Source organism: Vulpes vulpes, chromosome 5 (assembly GCF_048418805.1).
Source record: "Vulpes vulpes isolate BD-2025 chromosome 5, VulVul3, whole genome shotgun sequence".
Taxonomy (NCBI): Eukaryota; Metazoa; Chordata; class Mammalia; order Carnivora; family Canidae; genus Vulpes; species Vulpes vulpes.
In genome coordinates this window covers 82,064,204-82,086,749 of record NC_132784.1, presented here as the reverse complement: position 1 = coordinate 82,086,749, position 22,546 = coordinate 82,064,204, and the positions used below count along the sequence as shown (strand labels likewise).

At 34.2% G+C, this 22,546-nt stretch overlaps 1 protein-coding gene across 2 annotated transcripts in view; it reads left to right on the top strand.

The window, feature by feature from the left end:
* CSTF3 (cleavage stimulation factor subunit 3) overlaps positions 1-22,546 on the top strand; it is a 70,115-nt gene that overhangs the window by 5,679 nt on the left and 41,890 nt on the right. For both annotated transcript variants that reach the window (XM_026012768.2, XM_072759076.1), the window contains exons 2-3: positions 9,342-9,443; positions 9,565-9,660. In XM_026012768.2, coding sequence (XP_025868553.1) covers positions 9,342-9,443; positions 9,565-9,660 — 198 coding nt within the window. The remainder of the gene's footprint in view (positions 1-9,341; positions 9,444-9,564; positions 9,661-22,546) is intronic.

The window sequence follows — 22,546 nt, the reverse complement described above, 5'->3', positions numbered from 1 at the left end:
TGTAGACTTTCCAGAATTGCAAAATACATGTTAAGATGTTTGTACCTATTGGGGATCCCTGGGTGGCTCTGCTGTTTGGCACCTGCCTTTGGCCCAGGGCATGATCCTGGAGTTCTGGGATGAGTCCCGTGTTGGGCTCCCGGCATGGAGCCTGCTTCTCCCTCCTCCTGTGTTTCTTTTTTTTTTTTTTTTCCTCCTGTGTTTCTGCCTCTCTCTCTCTCTCTCTCTCTCTCACCCACCACACACACACACACACACACACACACACACACACACACAAATAAATAAATAAATAAATGAATAAATCTTTTAAAAAAGGGGGATGTTTGTACCTATTAAGTGGATAATTGCCAAAAACAGTTCATAGCTTTAAGCTTTTCTGCCATTATCTCTAAATCTTTTCTGTTTAGGCCAGACCTAGGTGTGAATTTGAGTTTTTTTGTTTTACTGAATAGTTGGTAATGCTGTGAGAATTGATGAAAAAAGGATTTAAGTTAGCAAATTTTTAGATTAATGGATAATTCATAATCCATAAATACCGAACGAATAAAGCTAAGGAGGACAACACTGTGTCCAAATTGATGTTTTTTCCAGTGTTTTACTTAGTTTATCTAGTGAATTAATACGTTGGCTACTTTTGGTCTAAAGCCACATTTTTTTTGAATTCTAAAAGACTCCGGTCTTTATTTGTAGTTTGCATCTATTTGTTTCCTAGCGAATGAATAAACATTTAATAAGCAAATATGATAAGTACCATTATTTGGACCAACAATCTTTTTTTTTTATTTTTTTTATAAAGTTGTTTTTTTTTTTTTTTTTTTTTTAATTATGATAGTCACAGAGAGAGAGAGAGAGAGAGAGAGAGAGAGGCAGAGACATAGGCAGAGGGAGAAGCAGGCTCCATGCACTGGGAGCCCGATGTGGGATTCGATCCTGGGTCTACAGGATCGCGCCCTGGGCCAAAGGCAGGCGCCAAACCGCTGCGCCACCCAGGGATCCCTGGACCAACAATCTTTAACCTGTTTTTTCTTAAGTTTTGATTGTTTACATGTTTAATAGATTTTTTAGTTTCTAGAAGGGTTGAAGAGATTATATGCAGGATACATACTCAGATTCATTTACAAAAAAAAAATCTGGTAGAGTTCTTTTGCACTATAAAGGAATACAGAACTAAGCTGGCATTCAGTCCTAATGTCACCTGTCACATAAACTAAAGGGTTTATTCTCTAGGCATATGAATGGTCTCAGTTACTACTTGCAGATAATCTTGCAAAGTGCTACTCTAGTCTATTTTTAATTTTGAATAAAGGTTATCTACCAAGGGAGACTTAAGACTTCACATAGATAGTATAGTTTATGCAGCTTTATTAATGTTTTAGCGAGGGAAACCTGGGTGGCTCAGCGGTTTAGTGCCTGCCTTCAGCCCAGGGTGTGGTCCTGGAGTACCAGGATCGAGTCCCACATTGAACTCCCTGCATGGAGCCTGCTTCTCTCTCTGCCTATGTCTGCCTCTCTCTGTCTCTCATAAATAAATAAACAAAATCTTAAAAAAAAAATGTTTTAGGGAAAAAAATGGAATGACTTAGGTCTGTTGCCACTTTATTTTTCATTTTGAAAAATACATTTACAGAACAGTTCGATTAAGTAGTGTTTCTCCAAATGGAGTCCATGGTCTATTGAATCATAATCACTGAGGTGATTTATACAAGTATGTGTGTGTACAACTTAATGTCAGACTCTGAGACTGAGATCTTCATTTGAAACAAGTACCATACGTGATTTTTATGTAAATGAAGCTTGCAAACCATGTAAGAGTTGAAGATACCTGAACCTTAAAAGTTGTTTTTGAATATATTCTTGATAAAATAAGTGGAGAAAAACCGTAGATTATTTGAGGATGGTTAGGCTTTTGATAGGATTTTATGGTTTTCCTTCCTCTGCTGTATTTAATCAGTCATTACCCTTAATAGTGGTAGATAGTCATTACAAAACCATATTTGAGACAGATCCTCTACTTCTGTTGGTCATGGTCAAAAACTATTTATGCAGGATTAAATCCTTTAACTTAACATCTTTTCCCCTATACTTTTCGTGTTCATCACTTGGCTTAAATTTTCACTGACCTTTATTTTAATTTAACTTTGAGATGACTGTAGCGTAACACCCTCCTCATTTACCATGAAAGCAGCTATTTGGAGAACTACTTTTTTTCTGTGAAAGTTGTACTTCCCTAGTGGGAATGGGAAGAAGAAATTAGATTATTTTATTTTATTCAGCCATTAATCATGTTTGTCATTTCCCCCCTCCCACCTCCTGTTAATCAGCCCCTTAATATTAGTTAGGCTGACATATAGAAACTGGTTTGCAGTTTCAGTAAAGCTTAACTTAGAGTTTTTCAGAGGCTATATGAGCCATCCACAGTTATATGAAAAGACTATTAAAAGTGTTTTTCCCTTTCTCAACTACATACATTGTCATATACTTCATAGTTACATAATCATACTTCATCCAAAACAATATATTGCAATAGATTGAAAGCTGAAGCAGATAATGTCTCCTATTCACCCGGATATTAAAGAATCACAAAAAAGAAAACTGCTATGGTTTTCAATTATTATTATTATTATTTTTTTTTGGAAAATATTTTTAAATAAGATCAGTTTATCTTAAAATGAACTCAACTTTCTATTTTAATTTCTATTATGTGATAATATTGATAGGTATAGCCCACATTTCTAAAAATTTTTCTTTTGTTCAGTTTTTGAGAATGCAGAGTAATTTTTTACAAAAAGTTTGAGAATCGTTGAAATAGTACATAGTGCCTGTGAGGCCCTTGTCAAACTCCTGTTTCTCTGGGTTACCTTCATAAAAACAAAGTTTTAACATGGTAAGTGGAAGAAACCCACCTAATGGGGGAAAACTTGTAAATCTGATATTTAATAAGGGACTTAATAGATGTATCTATAATACAAAAGACTCTTGCAATTCAACAATAAAAAGATAACCCAATTAAAAAAGGGCAAAGAATCTGAATAAACATTTCTCCAAGGCAAATGGCTAATAAGAGCATCAAAAAACGCTGAACTTGATTAGTGATCAGAGAAATGTAGATCAAGACCACAAGGAGTTCCACTCTACACCTACTAGGATGGGTATAATCATCAAAACACAAGTGTTAGCAAGGATGTGGAGAAATTGGAACCCTCCTAAAACACTGTTGGTCGGAATATAAAATGGTTCAGTCACTTTAGAAAACAGTCTGACAGTTCTTCAAAATGTTAAAAATAGAATTCCCTTGTGACCTAGCAGTTTACCTGAGGTGTATACATGTATGAAAACACAAAATGATCTCCACTGAGAAACTGGAAACAATCCAAATATCCATCAGTGGATAAACAAAATGTGGGATTATCTATCCATACAATGGAATATTATTTGGCATTGAAGAGAAAAGTACCGAAACATGATGAAACTTGAACCTTGGAAACATGCAAAGTAAAAGCCAGAAACAGCACATATTGTGTGATACAACTGACATTAAATACCTGCACACCCTGGAGACTGAAAGTTTTGGTGGTTCCTCGGGGGTAGGGGATTGGGAAATGGTGATGACTATTAGTATGGTTCTTGTTGGGTGATTACATGTTTTTTAAAAATTTATTGTGAATTGTATACTTGAGATGAGTGATTTGTATATGGTCTTTTAAAGGCATTTTAAAAAAGAAAATTTAAAAAGGTCAATGTGTAATGAATTTACCCTTCTTTCATACTTTTAGTTAGTTGTACACTTGTTATTATTCAGAGAAATTAAATATGTTAGCAATACCCTACTACTAGAAAAACAATTTATAGAACAGATGCTAGAGATAATTCCTGAGTAACATTTTGTCCCTATACAAAAAATACATCGTGTAGTTTAGTTTTTCTGGGTTTTGCACCCATTTGAAATAGTGAATGTTGGTATGTATCTCTGTATATGCTGTACAGTTGTGTTATTTTTCTGGTTTTTACAATTGTGTAAATCAAAGACATTCCCAAAGTCCTACTAATATCATTGGTAATGTACATGGCTTGGGAACTAGTCCAGCTTTTGTTCTGCTCATTTGATTTGGGGTCCATCCTACTCCCATTAGGATTCCCTAAAGAGGGACCCCTGGGTGGCTCAGCGGTTGAGCCTCTGCCTTTGCCTCAGGGCGTGATCTCAGAGTCCTACATCGGGCTCCCTGCATGGATCCTGCTTCTCCTTCTGCCTGTGTCTCTGCCTCTCTCTCTTTCTCTGTGTCTCTCATGAATATAAAATAAATAAATAAAAATAAAAATTATTTTTTTAATAAAAAATAAAGTATTTTTTAAAAAATTCCCTAAAGAATGGTAATGGGGAGGCCTCTGCCTTTGGTCAGGTCATGATGTTCAGGTCCACAGCATCAGGCTTCCTGCTCAGTGGGGAGTCTGCTTCTCTCTCTCCCTCTGCACCCCTTTTTCTGTCTCTTTCTCCCAAATAAAATCTTAAAAAGAATGATAATGGGATTAAAGTTTATTCCAAAGGCAAAAGCTGGATTTTTGATATAATTTCTTCTTGTAATAAGTTTTGGGGATTTATAACCATAGGATAGTTGTTCTTTTGCGATACTAAGCACAGTTTCGACCTCATTCCATTTCAAATGAGCACTGGAAACTTGTCCTAAATTTTCTTAAAGTAACCTATTCCTCTGATCTGGAATAAATTTAGGAAATAGTAATACAGTGCCATTCCTTATGGAGGTCCAGTGTCTTGTGGAATACTAGTAAACTGTTCAAATTTCCTTTGCCCTATAGAAATATGCCCAGGCAAGAGAACAGAAGTATGCTGTTGGCTACCCGCCTGGTTCATCATGATGAATGACTTTTTATTGTAGGAGTTAAATGTGGCCAATAACTACCAGAGTGTATTCTTGGCCATTCTGGTTAGTTTCCTTGTTAATTAATGCACTCGATTGAGAATTATCTATGTAGATTGTTTTACGAACTTACATCCTTGACAAGAGGAAAATATGTAGGGGTATAACAGATTCTGAAAAGAGCTGAGCCGTGGTTCTGTCAGATTTCTAACTGGACATTGAGAAGATTCATATAATTTAATTATATTTCTTATTATGAAATGGAGTTATTACTTAACAAGGAGTGATTAATGCCTGATCTAGGAGATGCTCAATAGCTGGGTTTTTGTTTTTGTTTTTTTTACATCTGTTCTCCATCCTTTGCATGGGTTCTTAGGTGCATTGTAACCCCATCCCTGTGGTGTCTGGTTAGAATTTTAGGGGTTCTATGAAGTTGGATGGGGAAAATAAATTGTGTGTGTGTGGTTTTTTTTTTTTTTTTTTTTTTTACTAATCTCTAAAATTGAGCTTTTCCTTCTATTATGAATGTAGGCAAGAAACCACACTAGCAGCATTAGCAACAACTGTAACTGGTTATAAATATTACTACAAATATTGTCCTTATCATTAGACTCATTACTAGATCCTGTTATTTAATGTGTTATGTATTATTGTGTAAAACTTTGTTTAAAAATATTTTAGTGATTACATTTCAATATAATTGGTTTCCTTTGAAGTCTCTCATAGTTTGTGTATTTTGTACACTATCTCATAGTTTGTGTATATTGTGTACAATACATAGTTTGTAATGTATTTAAGAACATTATTCTGAAAAAAAAAAAAAAAGAACATTATTCTGAGAGGGGTTCCAGGCTGGCCCAGTCAATAGAGCATGTGATCTCTTGATCTCGGGGTTGTGAGTTCAGGCTCTACATATGACGTAGAACTTACTTTAAAAAAAAAAAATGAAGGGTAAATAAAAACATTATTCTGAGAAAGAGCCCATAGGCTTTAGTAGACTTGGTGGGGCACCAAAAAGGGTTAGGAAACCCTTGGAGAGCTAAAGTTTTTGACTAAGGCTGACATTAGAACCATCTGGGGAGTTTTTAAAGCAAATAATGATTAAAAAAAATAAAAGTGGTGATGATTCAGGTCTGTTACTAGAGGTTCTGATTTAATTGATCTATGACTTGGGGCTTGAGCATCTTTTTTAAATCTCTTTTCTCCCAGGTGATTCTAAAGTGCTGTCAGGGTTGAGAATCACTAAAGGAATGCCTTATTTTATGTAGCAAGGAGACATTTATTTATACTTGTTGCTGTGATTTTGTGGTTGAATATTAGATGCTATCTTTTGAGTCTTCTCTGTTCTTTTAGATTATGGTATCTGTTATCTGATGTGGTAGGCTAATACTCAGCAATTGGCTCTTGAGTGAATAGACCTCCCATCCGACTGCTTTGAAACACAACACTAGTTAGCATTGATTAAAGCAATTCAGGTATAGGTTAGCTGTTTTTTAGTTCCTGATTTGAAGTTCCTATATCATTTCTTATCATTAAGATTTCATAGTTGGTATCTTATAAGATCCTAGTTTCATTCAAAAAATTGTTTTTTCAAGAAGTAAACTCTTTGAAAGGAGAAGTCTTTATTTTGTTGTATCCCAAGTGTCCCGTCAGCAATGTGTGGCACATATTAGGCACCGAGCAAATATTTTCTCAGGTGAATAGTAAAAATTCAAACAGTAGAAGAGTTTATATTATAAAGTAAGTGTGTGTTTCTGGGAGTCTCTCTCTGTCTCCCCCAGCTCATGTACAATTTTTTTTACGCCCAAAATTATGGAGATAGTTCCATGTTGCTATCTATAGACTTGCCCTGCTGGTTTTTTTTTTAAGTGACTAAAAATTCCTTTATTTAGTTTTTAGGTGTCATTACTTATTTATTTTTAAAGATTTTATTTATTTCTCATGAGAGACAGAGAGAGACAGAGACACAGGCAGAGCGAAGCAGGCTCCATGCAGGGAGCCAGATGTGGGACTCCATTTCAGGATTCCAGGATCAGGCCCTGGGCCAAAGGCGGTGCTAAACCACTGAGCCACCTGGGCGCCCATGGTGTCATTATTTAAATACTGTTCTTCAGTGCACATCTCTGTGCATGTATGCAGTAGGAGAAGTTGCCAGAAGTGGAATTTACAATCAGACATTCATATTAAATTTTGATCAAATTACTACTTGCCCCCATAACAATGTGAGAATATTTTTATTTACCCTCGCTAGTGCAGTGTTGGTTATGAAACAGTTTGAGGGGATCCCTGGGTGGCTCAGCGGTTTGGCGCCTGCTTTTGACTCAGGGCATGGTCCTGGGGTCCCGGGATGGAGTCCCACATCTGGCTCCCTGCATGGAGCCTGCTTCTTCCTCTGCCTGTGTCTCTGCCTCTCTCTCTGTGTCTCTCATGAATAAATAAAATCTTAAAAAAAAAAAAAAAACCACTTTGGATCTCTGTTTTATGGTTTACATTTGTATTTCCTTTGAATATATAAAGGTCATTGTTAACTTCCTTTTCTATGAACTCCAATACTTAGCCCATTTTCTTTTTGAGTTTCTGGTCTTTTATTGACTGTACATTAATAAATTTAGTACTCTGCCAAATATGTTGGATATTTTTTAGGTTTGTCTTCTGATTTTGATTATAATACTTTCTCATGCACAATTAAAACTGAATTAAGTGTATTTTTTTCAGAGGTTTCTGACAATTTTCTATGCAAAGATCCATTTCAATGTATTTCCCTCTAGATCTTTTTTGTTTGTTTTAGGCCTTTATCCGAAATTTACTTTGCTAGAAAGGGTAAAATAGGAATTCAATTTTATCTTAGTAAAGTTGACTGCAGTTATTCTAACACCATACGTCGAATAAGCCACCATTCTGATTTGAAATAACACCTTCCTTTGTTCATTTTCCGTAGATCATTCTCTTTCTGAACCATCATGAACCATTGATTTATGAACCATTATCAAACCATTTTGCCATGTCATTTTGGGTTTTAATATATGGTTGGGGCCAGCAATCCTCCTTTAATAAATTTCCCTAGTTTTAGTTTCTTGAGCTAACCTACTTGTAGAGCTCTTAGATTTTAGAGCTTGTGTTTTAGAAAAGTTTCGTACAAAATTACAAAACATACTTTTACCTGTGGTAGATAACAATTTATTCCAAAGAAGAATAGATTTCTCCCGGGTATATTTGTTTTCCTAAACCTATGTCTAAAATATTTTTCCCAGTTGGATTTTTGACATTTTTCTGTGAGATGTTAATTGCCACTGGGGGGGGGGGGGGGGAGCTGTTAGGGGCAGTGTTTCCTTCTCTTATCTCCTCTTGAATATTGTGTATTGTCAGATTATAGATTTTAAGAAGTCCTGTAAAAAGACGAAACACTTTTATCTGACTTCTTTGAACATTGCTTTCTTTTTGTGGCACACAGTGGTATTCTGAACAATGATTTGAGAAGTAGTACTTGTATTTTTGCCTCAGGTGCTAGCTATTTTAGGCATCACTTTTTTTAAGATTGTATCTTTAATAAAAATAAAACTATCACCCACACATGACCACTAAACATTTTAGTACAGTCTTAGAAATCTCTTACTGTAAATTTGTATTAGTTTTAATGATACTATATATACAATTTGTGATTCATATTTTTAAAACTTTTACATCAAAAAAAACTTTACATATCATTTCATGCTTTTTCTTTTGTGGCTCAGGATGAATGCTCTATAGCAGTGTTTCTCAAAATTGGTCCAGGGACCCGGGAGGTTCCCTAAGACTTTCAGAGGATCTGTGAGTTCATACTGTTTCATAATAAATTTAAGATACTTTTTTTACCCTTTCATTCTTAATCTCTCAGAGTACAGTGGAATTTTTACATGATGTGATATCACAGCAGATTGAATACAGAAGCAGATACAAAAATCCAGCTACATTTTTTGAAAACCAGACACTAAGCAGATTGGCAAATATACAAAATAAGGATATTCTTCTCACTGAATTTGTAAATTTATTTCTTATAAAAGTTATGTTAACGTGTAAATTTATTTTTATTGTACATGAAAAATAACATTTTTGTCAGTTTTAATTTGTAATATAGTAAATACTGAAATAATTGCTTAAGCAAAAGCTCTTTGGCATACTCAGTAATTTTTAAGAATATAAAAGAGGTCCTGAGACCACAGAGTTTGAGAATGGCTGCTCTATAATATTTAATATAAAAAGTGGGTTTGTTTAATAATGGCTTTTAAAAGTATGTGATCACTAAATTCTGTTTTTATGCAAGTGACTTAAATGATAACATATACATAGATTGTAGAAAGTGCAGGCCTCTTTTGTAAGAGTACATTTTTATGCTTTGTACTGGGGACTGATAACTTGTGCTTGGATTAAATTAGGCATGAAACTTTTAAAACCGTAACATCAGTTCCTTATTTTTCTTTCCTACAGGCAGCTGAGTATGTCCCAGAGAAGGTGAAGAAAGCCGAAAAGAAATTAGAAGAGAATCCATATGACCTTGACGCTTGGAGCATTCTCATTCGAGAGGCACAGGTTTAGTGATATAGGATTACATTTCCTTCTCTATGGGTCCAATCACACTACTTGGTTCTGCAGTAAATAATATTTCATAATCCTAACATTGTAAATGCTGTTTATTGGTTTTCAATTTTAGAATCAACCTATAGACAAAGCACGGAAGACTTATGAACGCCTTGTTGCCCAGTTCCCCAGTTCTGGCAGATTCTGGAAACTATACATTGAAGCAGAGGTTAATATTTTATTTTATTTTTTCTTATATAGCATCTGATGGGAATTGCAGCATACACTAGAGTGATAGAAAACAAGTTAGGAACATTAGATAGCACAACCAGGACAAGGAGGATTTAAATGTCTCTTGCCTTTATTTTGTAATATAGGTTTGAAGGAGTAATTAAAATGAATTTTTGAAATTTGGGTCTTTACAAGCTGATGATTGTTGCATTTTGGAGTTGCAACAACATTAAAACAGTTTCAATGGTATTGGAGTGCTTTAGCCTTTTATTTACTTGTCATGTGTCAATTTATTGCCTCCTGTGTCATTTATTTAGAACTCATTTTCTTTTTATTCCTACTTACAAACTAATATGGTATTATAAGAAAATACAGAAATGTTAGTTTCATAGGGTATATTGAGTGGTGGAATGAAACATGTTAGATAAAAAATTATTTCAAGTTTTAATTTTGTGAAAATGCATGGTTTGTCAATAAATGTAAGCATTTTGATAATTTAAAGATAAGGTTTTTTAATAGGATAAAGTTTACATTATTCAGGAATAAGCTAATGTGATTCAAATCTGTGTAATCATAATTTACCCAATGATACTTTGATATTTTTTTTTCTTGCTTTCTAACTTGAAATTTTAAGTTAAGCATGTTTATTTTAAAGAGTAAGGGCCTCATTCTTGTTATGATTAGAAAAAAGGGAAACGTTCATTTTTGACAACTGGAACTAGCAGTCAAGATGATAATAAAGCATTAATGTGTTGATACCAGTGGCACCAGGTAATCATCTTTCAGGTTATGAATTAATGGAAGGGATGAGGTGGGAATAATATCCACATTACAGTGAAAATTCTATCCATTTCTTTTAAACTTATACTATGAAGTATTCTTATTTTGAATGTTAATTTTGTAATATAAATTCTCAACATAAATACACTGCAGCCTCATCATAACATTATCCATAATGACTGGAATTCGATAATATATAGGTCTGTTTTAGACCTCTTCAGAGGGCTTTAGTCATTAGTAGTACTAAACAGACTTCAGCACAACACAGTGTCACCTGTGATGTGTTCCTCATAATGGACCCAACTAACAGCCAGTTTAAATTGAGGCTACAGTGTACTTAACTATATTTGTGCTAGAGTTTACAGTATATTACTTTGGGGGTAGGTGGGAATTACTGGATAATAGCAGGAACATTGTGTGTGTGTGTTAAATCTTTTGTGTGGTTGTGTATGTGGTATGTATGTGTGTATGTGTGAGAGACTGTACCTTACATGGAGTTTGGTTGTGCTTTTGACCCAAGACCATATCCTTAGGGTTTCATCAGTTATCCTTTGGGACCATTTCTTTCTTAATATATTTAATCATCAGAGTAGACTGGCGTGGAATTCACCAGGTGAGTGAGTAGGCCTGTCTGAAGTATGCTGAACCCAGTGCTGCTTTGTAATACTCATTAAAGCAAGGAACCTGGATCACCTGTACTTGTTCTGCATTCCAGTTTGATTTTGCAAAAACACATTAGCTTATATGCAAACTCATCAGAAATGAACATAATTAATACATAATAGTTTTTGTATAATGAAGTAGTGCTTTAGTTTTAGAAATTTCTCATATTCGGGTATTTATTCATGCATTTTATTAAGCTTAAGTTAAACTGAAATTGGCTTTTAGATACTCCATTCTGTGAGTGTGAACACAATAAGTCTGTTTCTTCCATTTCCTAGCTAAAAATACCAACTGCATTCTAAAAAAGATTTCTAAGACTAGATGTTATTTCAAGGGGCTGAAAATTGTCTAAATAACAGGCTCATTTAATACTTCAGAGCTATTAGCCAGTTGCCTGATATATTTAATTCATAATATTTGCAATTCTTTCTCATGCACACACAAATATGAATGTATGTATAAAACATCTTTTGAGAAGAAATGGTAAAGAATTATTATATGTGTGTTTTGTAAAATTGACATTTTTGGTTTAGGAATTAAAATGTTAAATTGCTGATTCAGAAATGCATATCCTGAACTGTGTTTTTCTCTTTCTTGATTTGCTCTTTATTTTTTTTATTTTCACATTTTCTACTTTGTTTAGCCTGTACAAGGCTAAAGTTTTCTTTGGTCATATCACCCAGTGTGGCCTTTAATATTTCTGGAGGAGACACATAACCTATTTATAATACATTAAAACTGAAGTAATAATAACAATGTCTTTACATGAAAGATAATACTAACAGTGTTTACATAACATTTTGTATGCACTCTCAAGAAAATAAAGTTTTTTTTAATACATTTGTTGTAACTCAGTACTTCATGGTGGGAAAATATGTTTCATTTGTTTATGGTCACCTAAACCAATGCGTATGAGTCCAAATACATTTAGTTCTTTTCAAGTGAAAATACATACATCATTAATAACAGATAATTTTGCTTCCCCAGAGAAATTTGTAAATCCTTCTTAAGAACAAAGTAGCAAAAGGTGGGGTTTTTTGTGGGGTTTTTTTTATTTTGCCTTCAAACTTGAAACATCAACATCAATTGCAAATGAGCATAATAAAATTTTTATTAGAGAAGATAATGATACTAGTCTAATATTTTTATATTTGTCAGTATCTCAGCCTATTAGTGGCATTTGCAGAACCTAGTTACTTGTGTAAAATTAAAAGAATAGCTTTATTAAACTTTATTAAACTAGTTCAGAACTAGGTCAGATTACTTTAGTGTTGCATATGTTAATTATATAGATACATCAGAGTTAAGTGGAATACCCAGTCAGAGCCTCAATGCTAATTTTTAAAGAACCACTTTTTAGCGTGGTCAGAAGGGTTGCTAACTATCACAAAATTGAGAACATTTTTATAGTTTTGCCATACTCTTTTTTATGTTCTTTTTTCCCCTTGTGGTTTCTGTAGCTTTTCATGTAGCTAGATAATCAGTGTGACAGCACATAAGCTACAATATCTTACTGTTAGAAGGAATTTGTTTTGAATTGGGCCAAATTCATAAATTTTCCCATGAAAGAACGATTTTTTTATGGGTAGCTGAAGGAGAAAATCATGAAGGTAATGCTGCTGATAATAGCAACAATGTATCTTGCTATCTGTGAAAGCTGTAATTCTTTAATAAAAGTGTGTAGAGAATTGATTGCTTTTTATTTTAAAAAATTTAAAAACATGAATCCTTATAAAAATGAGTTGTAAAGTATACATTTCAGTTTTTCAAAATAACCTTTCTACTTGGGAAAAATGACTCTTAAAAAATACCTTTCTTCTTGGAAAATGGAAGTGAACTCAGGATGGAACATGAGTGACCTAAATTGAAATAAACTTCTCCACTGTTAATACTGTTTTAATTCCTCTTAGTAGCAGTTCAAACTACTGTTGTTATAATGCTTTGTATATACTGAGCAATGTGATTTTTTAAATGCAGATAAAATTATTGCATTCAGATTATAATTTCTTTCCTATACTTCAGCTTGCAATCTTTTTTAAAAAAATCTGTACTCTTTTCTTATAGATCTGCTCTTTTCCTGTTTGTAATAAATGTTGGTCCATGTCTGTGTGATTATTCAGATTGTACTCTAAAACACAACATGATCTTTAACTGTAGTTTCTTAAATGCTTGTATACATGTAGTGTAGGGGTGTAAAAGAACACAGGAATGATTTACAAACACAGAACTGAGTGATCAAATATCCAAAAGTGCTTTGAATGATTACATACTATTTTTAAAACAAAGGAAATATTTATGTGTTTACTATTAAAACTAGCAAACTTCTATTTCAATTTTTATTGAAATATCCTGTCCACATATTCCTTTCCATTATTGTAGCATAGGTGGTTAGGTTTTGTCACTAATACTAACTTGATCTATACATTTTTCTCCTTTGAGGCCTTTTCACTCAGGCATTATATAATAAAACTATTTTGCAAAATGACATGGTTAATTTAGATAACCTTTTTTTTTTTTTAGAATCTTATTTTCTATTCTTTGTCTTCCAGATAATTTAGTATTTTATGTGAAATGCAGTGGTGTATTTTCTAGCAAACCTTGTACTGATCAATCTAATAGCTTGTATATTTATAATCTTTGCAAACACTGATAAACATACTGAAAAAGCAATGCTCATCTTTTCCCCTCTGCAAAAGACTCCCAATTTTTAACCCAAATTCTTTATATTCTACTTTACTATGTGTAATAAGATTTATGGTATATTCTGAAAAGGTAGAAAAGGCATTGCTAACCAGATTTTAATAAGTACACATCTAAAATTTGTTATGGAACAAAAAGGGCTATTTGAGCATGCAGTTGAAAGGTTCCCTATGAAAAATGCTCTAGCTTAAGTTTCTTGGGCATTTGTGGAATAACAATACTTACTATATAATACCTAATAGTGTTTTTTGTTTTTAAATTGTGGGGCATTGTAATCAACAAGCTCTTAGGGGACTATTTTGGTATATGACCCACTTCCCCTATTCTAAGAGGTATTAAAGTTATGCTGCAGCATGGCATCCATGAATAAACACACAAGCCCTTCTTAATATTATGGAGTAAAACTTTCATAATTAGAAATACAACTAATCCTAACAGAAAAAGCCTTTTGAGGGTGCTTTGCGGTTTTGGTTCTAACTTAAGCATAAGGGAACCAGGTGGCAATTGACTTTATCTTAAAAAGAAAGCAATAAGACCTCTTAAAGGCTCAAATATTTTCTAATGGGTTCATTGCTTTTGTTTGGTGTGTACTACCAACTTGCAAACAGCTGTTCATTTTGAATGAGTCTGGTTCGAGGCACTTCCAAGAAATGAAGATGTCTAAAATATACTGCTGATGTCTATTAAAAGCTGTATTTTAAAATGTGGACAGGAATGCATTTATCTGCTTGTAAATAATTTACTTTTTAGACTATAATTTATATAAACAGTTCTCTTAGCAACTTTGGAACAGAAAATGGTTAATATAAAGGTGTAATAAATTGAAGTCTGTATAAATTTTTTCCCCCACATATTCAGAATCCACAGAAATTTCAACAAAATTGTGAATATTTGGTTTGAATACAACTTGTTGAGAAACAAAACGGCTTTTCTAAGTCTCAGGGAAGCATAACCTGGGGTAAGTTTGCCATTTTGTATGCCAGGAGACCCACCCATGTCCCCAAACCCCACCCACTCACCCAAGGAAAAATTTTCAATTTGGTAATATTAAGTGATAGTTCTAAAAACAAAAATCTAATGTCAAAGACAGGTTTGAAGTATAATTTGGAATAATACTTTGGAATGTAATAAGGCCAATAGATAGTCCCATAGCTCTTTTTAAGCTTTCTAATAGTTTTATTTATGTGATAGAACATGTTCAGTTATGGCCTTTTTTAATGCAAAATTTTAGTTCTAGCATATACCGATACATTATTGTAAGTCTTTACTTATTTCTATATGGGAAGTAGTCTTATTTCTCTTCTAGTTGTGTGGAGATATAACTGACATGTACCATTGCATAAGTTCAGGTGTACAACGTAATGATTCAATACATATGTATATTGTAAAACAACACCCACGATGTTTAACCTCTATCACCTCACATAATGAAAAAGGAAAAGGTCTGTTATGGTGACATTTTCTGTATTTTTCATGTTGAATTTTAAGAAAAATGGGAGTGTTTACCAGATTGATTTTGATTTTCTCAATTTTTTTTTTTTTTTATTAAACTGACTATACAGGCATTGTATATTTAAACCAGAAGAGGACATTAATTTAAAACCCAAAATTCAGAGCTGGAAGATAAGATGAATTAGTTTAGTTAACTCCTATGTGAATGAAATAAATCAAGATACTACCCCTTAGAATCAAGGATTACAATCTACAGTGTTACAGGAGTACCTGGGAAGCTTTTAAAACCTGTAAGCTTGCAATTAGTATACCATTGCTGACTTGATCTCCACAGGATGAGCACACAGAAATGTACTATTAGCTATTTCTAGCAACTGGTTTTGGGAATCGAGGCTTAAAAACTCAATAATTCAATCTCATTTCTGTGAGCATATGTCATATCTCACAAACCTGTATTTGGACTATAGAGTGATTAGTCTGGCTTGCTCTTTTGACTACACTGTGATAAATCACTTGATACAGAATCAGTCTAGAAGTAATTGTAGAAGCATCTATTGTGTGCTTGGTGTAGTATTCCTGACAGTGTTAGTTCTGAAATCAGGGTTGTGGTTGCGTTATTGAACTTTGACAGTTTTTTAGTTGCTGACTTTATTCCTGGATTTGAAACCCAACTTTCTAGCTCTGTAAACTTGTTTTCTTAATAATATTGATCATTTAAGTGACAAAGTCTAAGAGTCCCATGTGTTTAGGGAGGACTATGTAAGCTTGAGTATGGCTTAAAATTACTGCAGCTTTTTTTTTTAAACCTTAATCCTTGAGAGAGTCTTTAAACATGAATACCACCATATCTTCATATTTTCAGATTATTAGCCAACATCCATTCAGTTAATTAGTACTTGAGTCTTTATAAGTACTAATTCTTTTGGGGGATGGGAAATGGAATGTTCTAACAAAGAACTGGTCATTTCTAGCTATTTATGTAGTCAGGTTTCTGAATTTTTCATGACAGGAGTGCATTGTTTTCCAGGCATTTTTAATGAATATTTTCTTACTTAAAACTTTTTTTCCTCTTAGTGACTTTTGGTAGCTTTTAAATCAAATAGGACTTTTAAAAAATGGTAATTTTATTATTTCTAGTCCCTATCTGACCTTAGGAGAGTTGGCTCTTTCCATCTTCTAATTAAGACTTGTGGCATCAGTGATATTTATAGAAGAACTGGAATAATATCTAAATTTCATAAAACTTAAATGTCCGCCTCATTATTTTAAGGAAGTATCTCATGAAAGTGTAGACTGTATTGTAGGAGAGAGCTTAAAAGTATTTGGGGAAAGATTGCCAAGAAGAATGTTTCCTGCACGGTCTGTACATTTAATTAATTCTCTACTGTTTTTTTAAATGAATTTGTCTAACTTGTTTAATAAGTGAATTCTTGGTTTTGTGGTTCTCTTAATTAGGTTATGTTACTAGATGAGAAAATGGGTAAAACATCACGATTTATTGGGAGTGGAAGATTTAAATTGTATGGCAGTTACTGAGGAATTACATGGTTTAAATCTACTTTGTTATGGGTTGAACAGTAAGAGCTTTGCTTTTATCGGTTACAAACCGACATTTTTGCTTTTTAAAGTTTTTTGAAGATATTTTAAACCTACAGTAGAGTTGCAAGAACAGTGCAAGGAACTCTTTTGTATGTTTTGTCTTGATTCGCCAGCTTTTAACATCTGACATATGCTTTGTCAGTTCTGTTTTTCCCTGAACCATAGGAGGAGATTGGGTTGCATATACATTACAGCCTTTAATACTTTGGTGTATTTTCTTTTCTTTTTCTTTTTTTTTTCTTTTTTGGAGGCAGGGTGGGCAGAGGAAGAGAGAGAATCTCAAGCAGGCCAGGCTCCACGCGGGGCCCATCATAGGCCAAACGTGGGGCTCATCATAGGCTAGACGTGGGGCTCAATCTCAGGCCCATAAAATCATGACCTGAGCTGAAATCGAGTCTGATTTGTCGATGATTAACTCACTGAGCCACCCAGGTGCCCTGTTTCAGTGTTTTTTTTTTTTTTTAAGATTTTATTTGAGACAGCATAAGCAGGGGGAGTGGCAGGCAGTAAGAGAGTGAGAAGCAGGCTCCCCATCCCCATGAAGCAGGGAGGCTGATGTTGAGACTCCATCCCAGGACCCTGGAATCGTGACCTGAGCCAAAGGCAGATGCTCAACTCACCAAGCCATCCAGGCGCCCTCCAACATCTAATAACACATCTTCTCATAAACACTTAGGAAACTTCACATTAATAAAATTTTAATCTATAGTCCATGTTCTTTTATTGTTCTAGTCATGCCCTTTATAGCAATTTTCTAATAAAATTAGCGTCTATATGTCATTCCTCTTTCGTCTCTTCTGAGGTTGAACTGTTTCAGTGTTAGGTTTGGTATTGCCTCATTAGACTCAAGTGCTATACATTTTAACTGAGAAGCTGCAAGTGATTTTGTGTCCTCACTATTTCATCCAGAGATACATCATTTACACCTTATTGGTAATGTCCATGATGACCATTTTCTCAATGTGTAGTTACTATTTCTCCTTTTGTAATTAATAAAATAATGGGGAGATGCTTTATGATTGTAAAAATCGAATTTCTAACTCAGCAACCACCCACTTCATTTTGAAATTGTTAATTTTGTCAGGAATCATTGATGTTTTTCTTCTGATAAATTAATAATTTTTTGGTATGTTTGAGTGTAAATATGTATTCTATTCATAACTCAAACTTTGAGCTTATTTATATATGAAAACTATCGGAAAGTATTAGCTTTTCTTGCATCTACATTTTTTCTTTTTAAGTAAAAATTTTTTTGAAGATTTTATTTATTATTTGTGTGAGAGAGAGAACAAGTGGGCAGAGGGAGAAACAGGCTCAGAACCCTGGGATATTGACCTGAGCTGAAGGCAGATCCTTAACTGAGTCACCCAGACACCCCTTCAGATTTTTTCATTTAAACAGCTTAGTGGGGGCAGCCTGGGTGGCTCAGCGCTTTAGCGCCGCCTTCAGCCCAGGGCCTGACCCTGGAGACCCGGGATCCAGGCCTTTGTTGTGCTCCCTGCCTGGAGCCTGCTTCTCCTTCTGCCTGTGTCTGCCTCTCTCTCTGTGTGTCTCTCATGAATGAATAAATAAAATCTTTATAAAAATTAAACAGCTTAGTGGTTAGTGTAGTTAGATGATTTACAAGATTTCAATGGTTTGTGATGATAGCAAGTTTTGCAAATCATACACTTTATCATTTATCAGTAATACCTTTAAATTCAGTCATAAATCACTTAGGAAGATCACAATTGCTCTTCAGCTCATTAGGTTTATAGAACCTTAACTAGTTTTATATTTTTATGAGAACCATTGTAAGCCACAGAAAATTATCTTGAGTGATTTGTTAGTTGGCCAAATGGCAAGTTATTTCAAATAAGAATGTATATGTTTTTTAACAACCTTGAGGTCTTTGGCTTTAAAAAAAAGTTACTGTGTTTGCAAATGCTGTATATTTTAAGTATTTAGTTTTTTTGCTGCTTGAGGTACAGATTAGAAAGCTAACACTTTAAAGAAAACCATTTTTCTGTTAGCAATTAAAGATTGCTTAAACCATGGAAGTGGTATTTTCCTAGAACCAGGATGTTTGATTGTAAATTTGAATTTCCTGAGTTCCTAGAATAGTAAGATTTACATTTAAAGGACAGACATTCCAAGTCAAAACTTATTTATATTTAGGTGCCTGATACAATCCTTTAATAGCTGGGGTGGTTATTTGCCATGGATCTCAATTGCAGCAGCAGAATTACCTCTCATCTGTTACTGCAACAATGGCATCAGTTTTTGTTAGTGCAGAAAAGATGTTTGAAGAATTGGTAGTTTCTTGAATTGCAAGAAATTTGCAGATTAAAAAGGGTAGTGTGGAAGAATAGAAATGGTACAGAATTTGAAACTTTGTGACCTAGGATTTTGTACTTTAAGCTCTTCTACTGAATTCCTGTTCTTTTAGGTAAGCCATTTATGTGTATATATATATATATTTTAATTTTCTTTATTTTTTTTTTAAATTTTATTTACTTATGATAGACTTACAGAGAGAGAGGCAGAGACACAGGCAGAGGGAGAAGCAGGCTCCATGCACCAGGAGCCCGATGTGGGATTTGATCCTGGGTCTTGAGGATTGCGCCCTGGGCCAAAGGCAGGCTCCAAACCGCTGTGCCACCCAGGGATCCCTATATATATATATTTTAAGATTTTATTTATCTTTTCATGAGAAACAGAGACAGAGGCAGAGACACAGGCAGAGGGAGAAGCAGGCTCCATGCAGGGAGCCTGATGTGGGACTCAATCCTGGGTCCCCAGGATCACCCCCTGGGCTGAAGGTGGCGCTAAACTGCTGAGCCACCGGGGCTACCCTATTTATTTTTTTAAAGTAGGTTCCATGCCCAATGTGGGACTGGACTTCATGGCACCAAGATCAAAAGAGTTGACTGAACCAGCCAGGCACCTTCCTCCTCTTTGAAATTTGTATTATGAGAATTTTAAAACAAAAGTTGAAAGAATAGCACGAATATTAAATACCTATATACTTTCTACCTTGATGTGTTGTGCCCATACATTATCTTTCTCTGTATAAAGAATATTTTCCTACATAACCACTATACTATCACACTGAAAAGGAATACTGGTGTTCTATAATGTAATATGTAGATCATGTTTACATTTTTCACCTGTTCTTGATTCACTTTTTCTAGAATTCCCTGTTTCTATAAAGGATAAGATTATTTGTATATTATGCCTTTAAATGTTCCAATTTTTTTTTTTTTTTTTTTTTTTTTTTTAAAGGGAGAGTGCTCACAAGCAGGGAGTAGCGGGGACAGAGGGAGAGGGACAGAGTATCTCAAGAAGGCTCCATGCTCATCACAGAGCTCGGGCTCAATCTCATGACATCTCTGAAGGCATGAACTGAGCTGAAATCAAGAGCTTAACCAACTGAGCCACTCAGGCTCCTCCATAATGGTCCGTTTTCTGCTGTCCCTAGTGTTTAAGTAAAATTTACCACACAGATTTTGTTTCTCACTCTGAACCCTTCCCCATCTGAATAGGAGAAACATTTAATGTGAATTCAAGTATTGTTTCCAGTAATTTGTATAAAAATGAAAAGTCCTATTTATTCTAGACAAGAGTTGTCTATAGAACTGTGGTAATGTTAGGAGTTTCAGTGAGATTTTTTTTTTAAGGTTTTATTTATTTATTCTTGAGAAAGAGAGAGGCAGAGACACAGGCAGAGGGAGAAGCAGGCTTCATGCAGGGAGCCCGAGGTGGGACTTGATCCCAGGTCCCCAGGATTACACCCTGGGCCGAAGACAGGCACCAAACCGCTGAGCCACCTGGGCTGCCCAGGAATTTTTTATATTTTTACTAAGGCAACTTACTCTAAATATAAATACATTTGCAATAAACTAAAGTTTTTATAGGTCTTAACCTAAAATATGCTTGGAATTGAACTGGAGTTCTTAAACATAGGCATATGTTTTTCGATAATATTTTCATTGTAAATCCCAAAACTTAAACTTTATGGAAACCTATGTGGACATCACATAAAGGAAAAAAGTATATTAGGAAGATATTTTTGAAGGTGAATGATTTTTCTACAGTAGATTCTTAGAAGAGTTCAGGTTACATTTTAAAAATACATTGTTGATTTTCAGTTGTATCTTGCTGACAGTGATTTTACCTTTATTTTTATTTCCGGCCTCAACAGTAATAGCTCAAATTTATTAGTCCTTTAATATATTCTGGCACTGTTTAGTACTCTGTATGGGATATGTGATTAATCACAGTTGGCCTTTTGAGGTAGGTATGTATTATACCTCATTTTTTCCAGATGATCAGCTTTTCTGAGATTTAGGTTATTATTATTATTTTTTTTTATGATAGTCACAGAGAGAGAGAGAGAGAGGCAGAGACATAGGCAGAGGGAGAAGCAGGCTCCATGCACCGGGAGCCCGACGTGGGACTCTATCCCGGGTCGCCAGGATCACGCCCCGGGCCAAAGGCAGGCACTAAACCACTGCGCCACCCAGGGATCCCAGATTTAGATTAAACAACTTTGTTAGCATCAAAGTGTTTAAGAAAGTGGGAGGAGTTTATAGCAAGTGTTCTAAATTCTGGGTCTGGGCATGTAGTCCTTTGAAAAAGTAGATTATGTATAACTACTCACAACCACATACGGTTAAAAATGTTTTAGAAATTGGCATGGTTTAGGAACTTCCATACAGCTTCATATTACAATTTGTAAAATCTTACTTCAAAAATTCTATGTAATTTTACCCTTCACAATTTTAAAGCTACTCACAACCACATATAGTTCTTACAAGTGTTTTAGAAGTTGGCATGGTATAGGAACTTCCATACAGCCTCATCTTATAGTTTGTAAAATCTTCAAAAATTCTATGTATTTTTACCCTTCACAGTTAGCTGTGTATATTTTGGTCTAATTTCAAATAACAGGAGTTCTAAACACAAACACAGCAAATCTTACTAATTCTGGACTTTTTAGTTGGTAAGATCTCATTCTTCAAAATTATATTCAACATTAATGTGAGAACAATCCATTTACCTTCTGTTCTTAATAAGCACTCATGAGTTTTATTAGGATGAAATATTCTTAAATCAAGGCCAGAATTTAAGATTTAGTGCCTTTGAGTATCTTACTTAACAGTTACCTTTTCCTTCTATGGAAGTGTGGAAGCCTTGCAAAAATAAGTTTTCTGATAGGATAGACTTATTTATTGTGTGTGTGGGTGTGTGTGGGTGTTTGGGTATTTTTGGAGGGGAAATCTTTAAAATATTTGAAATTATGAAAAACTTCATGAAAATAAAAATGAAAAATTGTAAAAGGGGCACACAATATTTAGTGCTCCTTTTAAAAAGTTGTGAAAGAGGATCTTGGCTCCTATATTTAATAGGAAAGTCTTAGTTATTGAAGCTGGACCAACATTTCAAGTTATTTATAATTTATGGTTTATCAGACTTAGAAGGTTAAGATATTTTTGATACATCTCCAGTCTATGTCACTGAATACTGAAATATTTTTTTATTCAACTTCCTGATACTGCTCAATTGATCCTAAATAAACCATTATGATGAAATGTAAAAATTCAGATTATTTGCCTATAAAATAATTTTGCAATTCTAAATTTCATAATTGAACTGTAGAAACTCACTTCAGTGTATTCAGTGATAATTTTTTAATAGGGAGAAAAGTA